The 16,995-nt window shown below is 45.0% G+C and overlaps 1 protein-coding gene across 1 annotated transcript in view; it reads right to left on the bottom strand.

Moving 5' to 3' along the window:
• The window catches only part of GALNTL5 (polypeptide N-acetylgalactosaminyltransferase like 5), a 55,907-nt gene that overhangs the window by 30,809 nt on the left and 8,103 nt on the right, over positions 1 to 16,995 (bottom strand). The window contains 3 exon segments of the mRNA XM_040464545.1: positions 4,396 to 4,518; positions 6,170 to 6,336; positions 11,661 to 11,781. Of these exon segments, the coding sequence (XP_040320479.1) occupies positions 4,396 to 4,518; positions 6,170 to 6,336; positions 11,661 to 11,781 (411 nt within the window).

Below are 16,995 nucleotides of genomic sequence, written 5' to 3'. Positions count from 1 at the left end.
GCTGCTTCTTGACCGTCCGAGCCAATTCAGTGAGAGATCCTGTCCCGTGTTCTCACCCCCGCGGCTGCCCTGTATTTGTGCCCTGAAACCTTTCCTTCCACTGCGGACCACCCTCTGACCTTTGCCAAGAGTCCCTCATTCAGAGTAAATTTCTCTACGCTAATTTTTTCCCCCCACAAAATTCTCCTATAGCCTTCTTGCCTCACGTACACCCTGACCCTGTCTAGAAGATGTTGCCTCCCCCACGGACGTTCCAGATAGGAAGCTCGTCCTTCTCGCCAACGGCAGGGATTCTTGGGTCCCAGACAACACTGGCATTTCCTACCTACCCACGGCTGCCCCGAGCCGCACCGACCCTGCTCCCACGCAGACTCAAATCCCCTTCCCTTTGGATTCATGCCATGCGACGATGGCTCTCTCCTCCTTGTCTGCAAACCCCCTGCCTTCCGATTCTCCCGACGGAGGTCTCTCCCCAGTCCCAGCCATTTCTCTTCATTTCTTTGGGGGAGGGGGGCAATAGAGAATCCACAGCAGCTCTGTCTCCACGCCTAGTTTACGGATAACTCGTGTCATCCTGTGGGCAGTACCACCAACCTAGACAAGCTGAGAGGTAGCGACAATCCTAGAGTGCTACGTTCATGAAGAAGAATCAGAGTAAGGATGATGGAGAGAGACAGGGGTTTGCTGTTTTATGCGGGTTGCTTTGGGAAGGCCTCTGATAGAGTAGCCTTTGAACAGAGAACTGAACAAAGTCACGTAGCAGGACACGCGGAAACATGACGAGAATCCCAGGGGGACGATACCATGCGCCGGGGCTCTGAGACAGGAGTACGACTGGGGTGTCTGAGGAGAGTAACAAGGCCAGTGCATCCGGGGTAGGGCGAGGGGAGAGGGGTAAGAGGCTGAGTCTGAGTGACAGCCGGGGAACGGATCTGTAGGCCTCCGCCAGGGACACGGTCACTTCGTGGTAAACGCAAACACTAACTCCTCTGGAAGAGAACAGTGCTACACACGCGCACACACGTTAACATCACGTGAAAACACACATCCGTGTTCGGCGGGGCTCATTTATCTCACGAGAGTTGATACAATGAAGAAAACAAGAATAAACGTGCATGGGTAGCACATAGCAGGGGCTGGACGAATCCTGGACTGGACGAGTGAATACACGAATGAATTAATGAGGGGCCCCGAGCGGCTGCCTCACCTGCCCACACCACAGGACCCCAGAGCTTCAAACCACCGGTGGGGGCGACAGGCAAATACAGGTAGATGGGCAGACAACAAGCACGGACCAAGTTGTGAGGAGAAACGGATAGACGCATCCATAGGCACCGGTGAAGATTTTCATACAAGTCTATCAGAAATGTACGGGTTGAGCCCAGTTAGATGGATCGGAATATAGAGTATTAGAAAAACAAAATTAGACACATGTGGGACCTACGGCCACAAAGGTAAAATTTATTCTTTGGAAATCCACATAGATATTTTGAAAAATCGACCCAGCTTTAAGACACAAAGGAAATCTGGGGCGCCTGGGTGGCGCAGTCGGTTAAGCGTCCGACTTCATCCAGGTCACGATCTCGCGGTCCATGGGTTCGAGCCCCGCGTCAGGCTCTGGGCTGATGGCTCAGAGCCTGGAGCCTGTTTCCGATTCTGTGTCTCCCTCTCTCTCTGCCCCTCCCCCGTTCATGCTCTGTCTCTCTCTGTCCCACAAATAAATAAAAAACGTAAAAAAAAAAAAAAGACACAAAGGAAATCTCAACAGAACAACAGGCCACAAATTCCACCCACAGTATGAATTAAGCTTTCACAATACGAATTACTCAACAATTAAAAGACACTTTAAAACATCTGTTATGTTTCAAAACTTTAAAACTCACTCCTTAAAAAAAAATACCTGGATTAGGGGCACTTGGGTGGCTCAGTCGGTTAAGCGTTGGACTCTTGATTTCGGCTCAGGTCACGATCTCATGGTTCGTGAGTTTGAGCCCTACATCGGGCAGAGCCTGCTTGGGATTCTCTCTCTCTCTCTCTCTCTCTCTCTCTCTCTCTCTCTCAAAATAAATAAATAAACTTAAAAAAAAATACCTGGATGAAAGAGGAAACCAAAAAAGATACCAGTGTCTTGACAGCTTATAGGACAATTTTACAGAATTTTCCAAACACAAATCATCTGTTTTACATAGATATTCAGAAAAAATGATAAGAGGCGGGACAAGAAACATACAATTCATTCTATAAGTCTAGTAAAGCAAAATATAAGAAAACAGTTCAAAAAAAGAGAAGTATAAGCTGATCTTACTTTTTTTTTTTTTAAATGTTTTATTCATTTTTGAGACAGAGAAAGAGCATGAGCAGGGGAGGGGCAGAGAGAGGGAGACCCAGAATCCGAAGCAGCCTCCAGACCCCGAGCTGTCAGCACAGGGCCTGACGCGGGGCTCAAACCCACAAACTGCGAGATCATGACCTGAGCCGGAGTCCGACACTCAACCCACTGAGCCACCCAGGCGCCCCGATCTTACTTTTAGACATAGAAGTAATGTGTGTGTGTGTGTGTGTGTGTGTGTGTGTGTGTGTGTAGGGGAAGGGATGGCAGGGAAAGAGAGTATGTGTGTGAGTGGAGAGGGTATTGTAAGATCAACATCTCGTGGATCTTTATATAAGTGTTCTATGGGTTTGAAACTTTTCTAAATAAAAAATTAACAAGACTTTCTCCTTAACAAAACAAAACAACCCCATCCCAAACTCTCTGGTAGTATTGTGTGTTGAATTGTGTCCCCCAAAGATATATTCAAGTCCTAACCCCCAAGACCTCAGAATGTGACTGTATTTGGAAATAGGATTGTCGTAGACGGGATTTGTTAGGACGAGGCCCTGCTGGAGGAGGCGGGCCCTTAATCTGAGGGGGATTTGGACACAGACAGATACAGAGAGGAGGTCATGTGACCACAGAGACTGGATGTAGCGATGCCCTTCAAGACAGCCTGCAGGGAGGGGCCGTTTGACAGCTTCCCAATCTTTGGGATCTGCTCAGTATTCACCCCAAGGCCACGGCCTCCCGGGGACTCCAGCCAAGGACGAAGCACACACGCGTATTGGGGGCAGAGGCAGAGCGGGGCCATTTGGGCCTCGAGGCAGGACTGTGCTCTGGGACTCCCCACCAGCCCCGCTGACCTACTGACAGCCACATGGCCCAGACCTCCTTCCTTCCCTCTCCCCCATGGCGGGTTTCAGGCCAGAAGCTTTTGGTGCACACTCTCCCTCTCTCCATGCTGACACTCTCTCTCTTCTCATTTCGTCTTGGCCTTTGGTCCCCACTTGACTTCAGGGTTTCCCTGTGGGACAGGTAGATGCACCAGGCCCCACCATTTCTAGAAAGTCTTGCTCTCCTAGCTGCATGTGGAGCTCCAGGTCAGAGTCTGTATCTGGGGGAATTCATCCTGTAACGGGATCTAACCTCATAGCTCCTGCAAAAACACACCTTCCATTTGAAATAACAAAGCAGGGGCACCTGGGTGGCTCACTGGGTTAAGCGTCCGACTTTGGCTTAGGTCGTGGTCTCGCAGTTCGTCGGTTCGAGCCCTGCGTCGGGCTCTGTGCTGACAGCTCAGAGCCTGGAGCCTGCTTCAGATTCTGTGTCTCCCTCTCTCTCTGCCCCTAACCCACTCGCATTCTGTCTCTGTCTCTCTCAAAAATAAACATTAAAAAAATAAAAAATAAAAAGGGGTGCCTGGGTGGCTCAGTTGGTTGGGCGTCTGACTTCGGCTCAGGTCATGGTCTCACAGTTTGTGAGTTCGAGCCCCACGTCGGGCTCTGTGCTGACAGCTCAGAGCCTGAAGCCTGCTTCAGATTCTATGTCTCTGTCTCTCTGCCCCCTCCCTGCTCATCGTGCTCTGTCTCTGTCTGTCTCTCAAAAGTGAATGAATATTAAAAAAAATTTTTTTTAACAAATAAATAAAGGGGCCCCTGGGTGGCTCAGTCGGTTGAGCGTCCGACTTCGGCTCAGGTCATGATCTCGCGGTCTGTGAGTTCGAGCCTCGCGTCGGGCTCTGTGCTGACAGCTCGGAGCCTGGAGCCTGTTTCGGATTCTGTGTCTCCCTCTCTCTGACCCTCCCCCGTTCATGCTCTGTCTCTCTCTGTCTCGAAAATAAATAAACGTTAACAAAAAAACCAAATAAATAAAAAATAAAAATAAATGAAATAACAAATCGACATCTTAAAGCGGAATATGTACTTTCAGAGTCCAAAGACTCATATGGCTGAAATACACATCCACTCTTCTTCTTGTGCCAGTGGAGACTTGGAGGGGCCCCACGAGAAACTATCTCTGCACGGGCAGGAGGGTCTCTGTGATACAGACACGGGGTCAAGTCCCAAATGGAAGGCTCATACCTGAAGCACGAGAGGCCCCTATCATCCGTGATCGGATCAGTCCCTCTCTCTTTTTGTTTCTTATTAATTTAATCTTTCCCCGAAAAATTTCCAGGTGGTGGTCTAGTTTTTCTTTCAAATCATCTGGAAAAAAAAATCCAACACTTGACAACATAGAAACTAGAACTACAGACAAGATAGCAATATATCACAATTTTGACGGATTGCTGAAAACCATGTTCTGCCACAGAAGTGCTAATGTTACAAATGTTATCCTATGTGAGGAAGGGAGAGACACGTGATTCAGCATTGAAATCAACCGTAAATATTCTTCTAGGTTTCTAGTGAAATACCTCTATTTTGATAAGTCACTGTTAAGAATTTAATAGAAAAAGCGTGAGTCTTGGCGCTTTGGAGCAATCTGACTTTCTCACTAACATGTCAGCTCTGGACATGCCTCTTACACGCTCTGGGCTCTGTGCTGACAGCTCGGAGCCTGGGGCCTGCTTCAGATTCTGTGTCTCCCTCTCTCTCTGCCCCTTCCCTGTTCATGCTCGGTCTCTCTGACTCTCAAAAATAAATAATAAACATAAAAAAAAAATTTTAAGCCACAGTCTAGCAGAAGGTCTCCCGCCAACCCCTGTCCCTTGCTCAGGGCTTTGGGGACTTCTCGCTCAGCATGCGGCCAAATGTGCTGCCCGGTGCTACTGATGGGATAAGGACTCTGACCATCTCTACACATCCCCTCCTGTGCACAATAGTAGAAATAAAGAGTGGTTCTCGGAGAAATCACGTCATACATGGTAGTGCCTGGCCAACGTGTGAAATTCCTAAGCGTAGCTGACGTTGGCTTGAGTAATCCTCAGTTGGACAAAGTAGAGTCACTTCCCCACGGGTCAGACTCCTGGAACATGCTCTTTCGTAGCCCTGCCTGTTTGCCTCCCTACTCTCTCTCCTTTTTTGCTTTCCCAGACCGCAGGGGGTCAGATTCACAGATTAGGTTAACTCTTCTGTAGGAAACCTATCCAATACTGATATATTGCTTCCAAGGGAAATGGACCCCTACAGGGACTTACAGACTCCAAGCTTTTCACTAGTCTGGGCCCTCTTGGTTTGCCTCAGGTTTATAATTAAGCTGTAAAACGGATAACGAATCAGATTTTGTATTCATATCACGACTCTTTGAAACCAACGAGCAGAGGAGAGCATGCTCTTGACTGCAGTTGGTCTGATGAGAATTCTTTCGTGAGAAGGACTTAGGTCCTGTCTCTTCCCTGCATTAAGCCTCTGATAGCACTCCATTTCTCCGGAGAAAATTCAACCAGAGTCCCTCATGAGCGGCGTTGCCTTTTGGTGGCTCTGGCTGTATGTCCACACTCTCTCCCAATGCTATACTCATATGTAAACTACGGGAAGTACAGAACTATCCCAAACTCAGGATGTTACCTCTGGGCCTTGAAAACGCTATTTCCTCTGCCTAAAACACTTTCTCCGTCCTCTCCATCTAGGTACCTCCAACTCACCCCTCAGACATGGGTTTAGATGTCACCTCTTCCTGAACAGCCTCCATGACCCCTGAAGACCAGGTTGGTGCTCCTATATTTACCTCATGGAAGCACTGATTGCCTGTGAGCCCAACACCGCGGGGCAGGGACCGGCTCTTACATCCCCACTGGTGAGCTAACGGCGCCTGCCTCCACACCCATCAAATGTAAAATGAGTAATAAAAGAACCCATGCGCCATCAGAGATCGCCTTCAGAGCACATGACATCGATGGATGGAGTTCTGTCTTACCAGAGTCGCTCATGTCGTCTACCAGAATAATTTCTTCAAGGAAGTGGCGTGGGGTGAGGTTTACGACACTGAACATGGTCCGAAACAAGGCGTTAAATTCCTCGTTGTGGAAGCAGATGACAACGCTGGCAGTAGGTAGGTTGGCCGGGTAATGTTTTTGAAAACACCTGCGAGGATAAATAAAGGGAAGAAAATGATTTGTGGTCTCACTGACGCAAATCATTTACGGTTTTTCCTCTTTATTCCCGTAATGGATGATTACGATAATAAGGTGACTGTACATTTGAAAACACCAAAATTAAGGTACAAAAGCTTTTCTAACTTCTTATCTATTCTAATATTTTCTCTTAAAAAACTCTTTTTAACATTTATGTATTTATTTAACGTTTATTTATTTCTGCGAGACAGAGTGCAAGTGGGGGAGGGGCAGAGAGAGAGGGAGACACAGAACACGAAGCAGGCTCCAGGCTCTGAGCTGTCAGCACAGAGCCCGACATGGGGCTTGAACTCACAAACTTCGAGACCATGACCCGAGCCAAAGTCAGATGCCCAACCGACTGAGCCACCCAGGTGTCCCAATATTTATGTATTTATGAGAGAGAGACAGAGAGAGACAAGAGAGAGGGAGACACAGAATCCGAAGCATCTCCAGGCTCCAAGCTGTCAGCATAGAGCCCCACGCAGGGCTCAGACTCACGAACTGCGAGATCATGACCTGAGCCAAAGGCAGACTCTCAACCGACTGAGCCACCCAAATGCCCCTAAGTCATCCCCCCCTTCTTCATGCCAGCAATAAGTGCTCTTCCCTGGAGACTCTGTTTGGACCATCTTAATTCAATTCGAATACAGTGTAAACGTGACTCATACGGGTATTTTGGTTTCTATTATTAAAGTGCATTAATACGCTGATTCACACTGAAAGGCACAAATCAACCACATTGCACTGTCTGCAAAGAAAATCTGGTGCCTCGGTTTGTTGCAACAAAGAAGTGCAGTGGATATAGCGTAATTGGATTTCTTCCAGGGATTTGACAAAAGCGTGTCATTATTTTCGTGCATAGGAGAGAAGAACAGAAGCTGAATTGTAATAATATTAGTTATTAGCTGTTGATTAGCGTTTGAATTGCTGCATCATGTGGTTGTATTTTGAAATATTTCGGTTGTAAATGGCAACCCCCCTGGTGCTAGTTTAAGCAAAAGAAAGGGGAGTACGTTGGAAGGGGACCCCCCGTGCCCCACAGGACCTGGTGACAAGTGTACAGGCAAGAAGAATGACTGGAGCCAGAGGCTTGAAAGCCACTTGGACACTCTGTCCACTTCTGCTGTTGTCTTTCCAACTGGGAATAATAGTAACTATAACAAGACCAGCCTTCCTCATAGGTTGTGTGGGTTCAATGAGTTGCTATGTCAAATGCTCAGAACGGCACCTGGCAGACAGTAAGTATTACATCAAGCTCATTATAGGATTCTTATCCTCCGTCTGCAACCTGACTCGTTTGCACCTCTTTATTCCACGGGAGTGGGAATTGTGGCCAACATCAGCACCCAAGGAGAAACTGGTGAGACTTTCTCTCTGGCTCAAAATGCACAGTAAGGATTCACTGGCCCAGCGCAACTCAGGTGCCCGTCCCTGGGCTAACGGACTGTGGCCAGACAGGCAGTGGGTGAGAGAGAGTGGGGTGGGGGCTAATGGAAGGATAATACGAGGGATGTGATGGTCCAGGGGGAGCTCGTGCTACTTAGGCCCGTCTCTAACGTGACATTCAGTCCTGGGCATATCATTTGAAGAAAACTGTGGATAAATGGAAGATAGACCATGTGAGTGGAGGAGCCTGAGACTACGTCCCACCAGGACCCATTAGGCCCCCTTGTGTATGAGTTTCTCCAAAATTAACTGATAAATGTGGCTGTGGTCTTTGCTGACTTAAACATTTCTTACCTAAGCAGGCAGTTTTTCAGGGTAAAAGTAATTTGGACAAGACCTGAGTTTGGTCATCCTTGGTTAGCTGCTCTGTTCTTTGCCGGTCATATAGGTGACCAAGAGTCCGGTAGAAAGCAGGACTATTGTGCGTTGAATTGTGTCTCCCCCAAATTCATCTGTTGAAGTCCTCACTCCCAGTTCCTCAGGATGTGCCCTTATTTGGAAATGGGGCTATTGCAGAAGCAATGAGGAAGATATCATTAAGGTGGACGTAAGTCCAATAAGACTGGCATCCTCGAAAAAAGGGAAAATTAGGGCACAGGGACAGACACAGAGTGCACTGGGTAGGGGGGAGATAGTTGGGTTACGCCTTGTGCACTAAGAAGAAAAGACTGTAGGACTGGGGGCGTGCCGACTTGCCCCTTTTGTGCTTTTTGATATTTGCCAGGTTTTCTGTAATTAAAATTTAAAAGAAAGCTACCCAAGTTATTAACTACAAAAGGATAAATAGTAATTTTGCAGTGCAGAAATCTGACACCTTCTGTTTTGGTCAAGTGATCAAAAGTATCTTCACCCCCAGTCACCTCGTTAGTAATGGGACAAATGGACATCAAGTGCCTCCTAGTATGATGCTCGAGGAGGACATAACATCACTTCTATGGGATTCCTACCAAAAAGCATGACCAGGATTTGATCACAAGGAAACATCAAACTCCAACTGAGGAACATTCTAGAAAAAAAACTGGTTAGCTCTCTTAAAAATGTTATAGTCATGAAAGATAAAGACTTGGGAACAGTTTCAGATGAAAGAAAACCGAGGGCATGGGAATGCCGCAAGTCATCCTGGGTTGGACCTTTCCAGAAAAAGGACACTAGTGGGGCAGCTGTAAATATTTCAGTTGTGTCTGTAGAAGATATTAACATTTGGGGAATCTAAGAAAAGGCTATACAGGAATTCTTTGAGAGATTTTTTTCAACCATTTTGTAGGTCTGAAGTTATTTCCAAACTGAAAAGTGCAAAGACAAAAATCACATCAGAAGACCAAACAACATAAAAATGGTCTCTTCAAAGATCTGTATTAAATACTTCAATAGCTAGTGAAAATAATCATACAAACTTTAAGGCAAAGCTGAAATGGAAATCCCATTTAGTGAAATAACAAGATTAGTACAAGAATGGCTGAAAACCGAATTTCCTGTTAAAGAAGTTAATATTCTGAATACGAAAACTTCCAAGTTCACTTCTCTCTTTGGACAATCTCTCTCTCTAGGGGGTCCGGGTGGCTCGGTTGGTTGAGCGTCCGACTCTTGATTTCAGCTCAGGTCATGACTTCGTGGTTTGTGAGATCGAGCCCCGCATCGGGCTCTGGGCTGACGATGTAGCATCTGCTTGGGATTCTCTCTCTCTCCCTCTCTCTCTGCCCCTCCCCTGCTCTCTCTCTGTCAAAGTAAATAAGTAAACATTAAAAAATTAAAAAGAAAGAAAAAGAAATATCCCTTTGTCTAAATGTCCTCATTGGTAATTTAGTAAAAATATCTTGGGGGAGATGCAATTCTTATAAATACCTAGGATACATTTGGTGCAAATGGGGAAGGTATTCTCAACTCTAGAATTTTGAAACTATCTACTCCAAGTCCCAAAAACAGGAACCTATATTACAAGACTGCTAACATGCCAAAATTAAAATCTGGTTAGTAACTGTTTATTTAAAAACTTAAAACATAGTCATGTTTAGACTTGTACACTGAAAGCTAGAAGACATTAATAAAAGAAATTAAAGAAGACACAAATAAGTGGAAGGGTGTTTTGCACTCAGGGGTTAAAAGAATTTGACACTGATGGGGGCCTGGGTGGCTCAGTCGGTTAAGCATCCAACTTCGGCTCAGGTCACGATCTCACAGTTCGTGAGGTTAAGCCCCACGTCAGGCTCTGTGCTGACAGCTCAGAGCCTGGAGCCTGCTTTGGATTCTGTGTCTCCCTCTCTCTGTGCCCCTCCCCCACTGTGCTCTGTCTCTTTCTGTCTCTCAGAAATAAATAAACATTGAAAAAATTAAAAAAAAAAAGAATTTGACACCATGAAGATGTCCTTACTACCAAAGAAATCTACAGATTCAATGCAATCCATATCACAATTCCAATGGCCTTTTTCATAGAAATAAAACAAAGAATCCTCAAATTCATATAAACTACAGAAGACGCTGAAGAGGCAAAGCAACTTGGAGAAACAAGAACACAGCTGGAGGCATCACATGCTCTGACTTCAAACTCTGTTGCAAAGCTGTAGTAATGAAAACAGTTTGGCATTGGCATAAAAAGAGACACATGGATCAATGGAACAGAGTAGAGTGCTCAGAAAGAAAATAAAATCATCCATTTATGATTAATCAATTAAGAAAAAAAGCCAAGAATACACAACGGGGAAAGGACAGTCTTTTCAATGTTGATAGCCACATGCAAAAGAATGAAACCCGACCACTCTCTTAACACCATACACAGAAATTAACTTGAAATAGTTTAAAGACTTGAAGGTAACACCCGAAACCATAAAGATCCTAGAAGGAGACAGAGGTAGTAGTAAGTTTCTTGACATCAATCTTGGGGATGATGTTTTGGATCTGGCTCCAAAAACAAAGACAACAAAAGTATAAATAAATAAGAGGAACTATATCAAGCTAAGAAGCTCCTGCAGAGCAAAAGAAATCATCAACAAAAGGAAAAGGCAACCTGTACTGAATGGGAGAAAATCATACACGCGACGAGGGATTAACATCTAAAATATTTTAGATGTTCCGTGTCTCCCTCCTTCTCTGCCCCTCCCCTGCTCACGCACTGTTCCTCTGTCTGTCTCTCAAAGAATAAATAATCAATAACAAAAATTTTTTTAAAATGGGCAGAAAATCTGAATAGCTATTTTTCTAAAGGCATACGATGGCCAACAGGTACATAAAAAAGTACTCAATGTCACTAATAATCAGGAAATGCAAATCAAAACCACAACGAGATATCATCTCGCACCTGTCAGAATGGCTATTATCAAAAAGACAAGAAATAACAAGTGTTGGGGCGCCTGGGTGGCACAGTCGGTTAAGCGTCCGACTTCAGCCAGGTCATGATCTCGCGGTCCGTGAGTTCGAGCCCCGCGTCGGGCTCTGTGCTGACGGCTCGGAGCCTGGAGCCTGCTTCCCATTCTGCGTCTCCCTCTCTCTCTGCCCCTCCCCCGTCCATGCTCTGTCTCTCTCTGTCTCAAAAATAAATAAACGTTTAAAAAAATTTTTTTTAATAGAATAAAATAAAATAAATGCATCGTGGGGATATAATGTCTATATGGTAACTATAGTTAATAATACTATGCTGCATATTTGAAAGTAGCAGAGAGAATAGATCTTAAAATTCCTCATCACACATGCAAATATTTTTGGTAGGTATGTATGGTGGCCAATGTTAACTAGCCTTATTGTGGCGACTATTTTGCAATATATGTAAATATCAAATCATTCTGTTGCACACTTGAAACGAATATAATCTTATTTTTCAACTATACCTCAATACAAAATCAGGAGAAACATACTTTTTTATTTCTGGTATCTGGCACTTCTCTCTCACTGCCCAAGCTTTTACTGAGAATGGTGTTAAATCCGTATTTTAAAAATCCATCAACAAATTCTGAGCTTGAATAGTTAAAATCCTTACCTGCAAGAAAGCGTAATGAGAGTCACGTAAGTAACAAGTTTACTAACGTCGCTTTGATCAAGGACCGTAAGAACAACTCTATCCTGAATTCACCCCTTTTATAATGAGTCAGAGTCATTTTTCTGGAACCTAACTACCCCCCCCGGATGACAAGGTTAAAATCAGAGCAGATTCCTTAGAAAAGTATGAACAACAAGCCAGTCTTTGGTCGCTCAGTCCCTCTGGGGAAGGAAGCGTTCAGCCTCCTTGGTCCCATCATGATTCACAACGGTCCCAAGATTGTAACTGAGGGATTTCCGGAAGGGGGCTCAAACCCCTCCCCCCACACTCCATTGCAGAGAATAAAAAAATGCCACTGGCCATTTTTTAATAGCAAGATGCCAGGAGCGCCTGGGTGGCTCAGTTGGTTGAGCATCCGACTTCAGCTCAGGTTATGATCTCATGGTTTGAGTTCGAGCCCCGCGTCGGGCTCTGTGCTGACAGCTCGGAGCCTGCAGCCTGCTTTGGATTCTGTGTCTCCTCCTCTTTTGCCCCTCCCCAACTTGTGCTCTCTCTCTGTCTCTCAAAAAATAAATAAATGGAAAAATAAAAAAAATAACAAGATGCCAGAGGCCACCCCCAAATTACCAGTCCTAACACAAACCGAAGTTGGAGTAAATTTCCTCTTAAGAGAGAAAAATTCTCAGATGTCAGTGAAGAAATAAAATGTAATCACAAAAGATAAACAGAATGAACTAGAATGGTTAAAAGAAGGGTCCAGGAAGGCAGGAGTCGAAATATCATTAAAAAAGTACAGAATTCATCGGAAGCAACATCCAGAAAGTCATTTTATACTCACAATAAGTCATAATAAAGACTAAATAATAATGAGCTTGCAGACATCAAATAATGCTACAGCAAAATACGTTAAAATCATTAGAGATATCAATATATACTGCCACAAGTAGTAATGGAATATTTTTTTTTTTAACGTTTATTTATTTTTGGGACAGAGAGAGATAGAGCATGAACGGGGGAGGAGCAGAGAGAGGGAGACACAGAATCCGAAACAGGCTCCAGGCTCTGAGCCGTCAGCCCAGAGCCCGACGCGGGGCTCGAACTCACGGACCACGAGATCGTGACCTGAGCCGAAGTCGGTGGCCCGGCCGACTGAGCCACCCAGGCGCCCCTGTGATGGAATATTTTAAGAACAACTCTAAGTCAGAGAAAAAGTTAGAAAGAACTTGATAAATGTCATTAGCACTATTTCCTTAGTGGATTTGAATTTTGCTTTGTTTTTGAAGAATGAACTTTCTTTTCCAATGCCTACGGAGTGCTTTCCAAAACCGATATAAAAGGCTATATTATCTACAAAAGGGATTCTCTTCAGGATGCAGTAACCCCATTTCCCCTAAGCCCTCTTTCCTGCACCTGAGAAATCCTGAACGGAACACAATAGATGAGCATAGGAGGGCTCAGAAAAGCGGAAATAAGGAGGCAGATGCCTCAGGACTGGAGGAAGGACATGGGAGCTCCTAATTTCCTCGCTGCCTCCCGTATCTCCCAGACGGAGGTCTGTAGAAGCCTCCCAGTAGAACCACCAATGGCACAGGCCAAAGAGCCTCCCAGATAAGTCTGTTCCCTCCAGCCACAGGGCTGGGGGGGGGGGGGGGGGCAAACCAAGAAATCCTTTGGCCGAACCTAATCTAGTCAAGTCAAGCAGAAGTGGGAGAACCACACCACCCCCCGGGGGCAGGGAGGAGGCCTTCCACCACACCCAAGGGAGTAAAGGGCAGTGGTGTGGGTGGGACTGAGCAGAACCCACCCTTCTATCCCCCTTCGAGGCAGAAGCAGCAGGGCTCTGATTACCTGGGGGGTGCGGGCAGCCTGGGCGGGGAGCTGGCCTGGGGGAAGCAGGTGGCACTCTCATTCTCCCCCAGATAGCACCGCGGCAATAGCAATGCTGAGCCTCCAAGCCCAGCTGGCGGCGATGAGGCTTCTGGAGGGGACGCAAGGTGGGACTCGTCACCATTCCACATAGCCCCTGCCCCTCACGTTATCAGGGCCCAGTGGAGAGCTAAACCCTCTACCCCACCCGGTGGCAATAAGAGAAGCAGGTTATGCAAAGCTGGACACTGACTCTGCTTTCTCCTGTCTCCTAACTGGCTGTCCTCGAGGCCCACTGGGGAGCTAACTCAGAGACGACAACTTCATGCACGTCTGTGCCTCATTTTACCAAAGCGGGAGCTGAACTCCTCCCCTCCCCCAGGGTGATCCCTGGCTGCAGGAATGGTGTCAGCAGACCTAGTGGGGAAACTGAGAATACCTCCCACCTGGCCCACCCTTGTGCTGCAGGGGATGGCCCCTAATAAAGAAGCTTAATTAGGACCCGGTGTTGCATAATATCCCAAAGGCCCGGAATACAATCGAAAACCCTTTCTCACGCCAAGAACCAGGGATCTCAAATTGAATGAAAAGACAATACAGAGATGAATCAGAGGTCAGAATGATCTGACTTCTCATGCTAAAGCAGTCATCAAAAGAATGTTTGGAAACGAATGGAAAAGGGAAAATCTCAGCAAAGAAACACAAGCTATATTTTAAAAAATGGAAGATATAGAACTAAAAAACACAATGGTCTAAATAAAAAAAACCTCACTGGACCGGCTTAATAGTAGAGCGATGATGGCTGATCAGTGAAATCCACCGAATCCGAACAACAGAGAAAGCAGACAGGAAAAAAATGCAGAGTTTCAGGAACCCGCACGCTGACGACGAAAAGAGCCGATCCTTGTGTTATCGGAGCCCTGGGAGGGGAGGAGTCAGAGTAGGACTGAAAAAGTACTCTGGAAATAAGGCTGGAAACTCCCCAAATTTGGTGAAAGTTGGACATCTATAGACTCAGGAGACTGAACAAAACCCCAACAGGATAAACCAAAGAAATGCATGTCGGGACACATCATAACTAAATTTCTGAAAACTGAAGGCAAAGGAAAACTTTTGAAAGTGGCCAGAGAGAAGAGAAGTAAGACTCACAGAGGATCAATCTGAATGGCCGTGGATTTCTCGTTTGAAATCGCGGAGGAGGCGGGGCACCTGGGTGGCTCAGTCGGTTAAGCGTCTGACTTCGGTTCAGGTCATGATCTCACGATTTGTGAGTTCTAGCCCCGCATTGGGCTCTGTGCTGACAGCCCAGAGCCTGGAGCCTGCTTCAGATTCTGTGCCTCTCTCTCTCTCTCTCTCTCTCTCTGCCCCTCCCCCACTCACACTGTCTCTCTCTCCTTCAAAAATAAATACACGTTAAAAAATTTTTGAAATCGTGGAGGAGGGAAGGAAGTGACAGAACATTTCTGAATGCTGCAAGAAAAGAACTGTCAATAGCAAATCCTATACCCCTCAAAAATATCCTTTGGGAATTGTGAGAAATTAGATGCTCCTAAGTGAAGAAAAACCAAGAATGTGTAACCTGCCCTTAAAGAACAGCAAAAGAAAGTTCTCTAAACAAAAAGGAAATGATAACAGAAGTGTGGAACTTCAGATAAGAAAAAAGAACATCCAAATGGATAAAAATAGGGACAAAATAATAGGCTGTCCTTTTCATGAGTTTCTTTTTTTCATTTTTTTAATGTTTATTTATTTGAGAGAGCAAGACCAAGTGGGGGAGGGACAGAGAAAGAAGGGAAGAGAGAGAATCCCAAGCAAGCTCTGCCCTGTCCATGCAAAGCCTGATGTGGGGCTGGAACTTAGAAACCATGAGATCATGACGTGAGCTGAGTCAGGAGTCAGACGCTTGACCGACTGAGCTATGGAGGCACCCCTATCATGAGTTTCTTGCATCATATTTGGTGTCTGAAACGACAGTTATAACACCAGGTAATGTGGCGCTCAATACTGAAGACAAGTAAATTTTTTAATTGAGGAGGGCTAAGGGACTGCTTACACTTTACTTGAAGTGGAAAAACATCAATTCAAGGAGACTGTTAAGTTACAGATGGATTGCATAATACCTACAGCAACCCCGAGTGAAACCATACAAAGCAATCTGTTGAAAAAAAAAACACCAGTATAAAATAAATCAAAACGGAATTTCGAAAAAATGTTCAAGTAACTCACAGAAAGGAAAGAAAAGGGAAACAGAAGATTGAGAAACAGAGGGAAGAAATGAAAAACAAACTGGCTAAGAAACTCTGACATCAATAACTGTCTTAAATACAAATGATCTAAATATACCAATTAAAAGCCTAGATTTACAGAGTAGATTTTAAAAATGTTCCAATAATATGCTATCTACAAGCACCTTACTTCAATGAAACATAGGTTGATTGATAGTAAAAGGATAGAAAAGGATATATTTGCAAATATTAATCAAAAAAGCAGCTCCTGGCTGGCTCAGTGGGTAGAGCCTGTGACTCTTGATCTCGGGGTCATGAGTTTAAGCCCCACTTTGGGCATGGAGCCTACTTAAAAAAGAAAAGCAGGAGTGGATCTATTAATATTAGATAAAATAGACCAGAGAAAATTACTAGAGACAAACAGAGAGACATTACCTCATGATAAAAAGCTCAGCGCACCAGCAAGACATAATGATTCCAAATACAATCACATCAAAAAAGAGCCTCAAAACACACGAAGCAAAAGCTGATAGAGTTAAAGTAGAAACTGACAAACCCATAAGTACAGTTGGGGTCTTCAACCCCCACCCTTAGCAATTGACAGAACTACAGGCCAAAAACTCAGCGAGGACACAGAAGAACTGAATAATACAATCACCCAACAAGATCTAACTGATGTGGATGTAAAGAACACCGTACCCGAAAAGAGCAAATATGCATTTTTTTTTAAGTGTGCATGGAGCAGTCACCAGAGACGGACCGTATCCTGGATCCTGAAACAAACCTCAAAAAAAAAAAAACAAAAAAAAACCCTAAAAGAATTGAAATCATAGAGTATATTTTCAGACTATAAACAAACCAAACTGGATATCGGTAGTAGATGCTAGAGAATTACTCCATGAGTTGGAAATTTAAAAACCCATTTCCAAATAATCCAAAGAGAAAGTCTCAAAGGGAATATAAAAATATACAGAACTGAATGAAAATGAAAATTCAACATTTCAAAAGTGGAGCCTGCTTGGGATTCTCCCTCTCTCCTTCTCTTTCTGCCCCTCCCCTGCTTTCTCTCTCTCGAGACAAAACAAACAAAACAAAACAAAACCCAGCAGGCTTTTTTGTAGAC

This window comes from Herpailurus yagouaroundi, unplaced genomic scaffold (genome assembly GCF_014898765.1).
Source record: "Herpailurus yagouaroundi ecotype Mexico unplaced genomic scaffold, PumYag 483, whole genome shotgun sequence".
Taxonomy (NCBI): Eukaryota; Metazoa; Chordata; class Mammalia; order Carnivora; family Felidae; genus Herpailurus; species Herpailurus yagouaroundi.
This window is presented reverse-complemented; position numbering and strand designations above follow the sequence as displayed.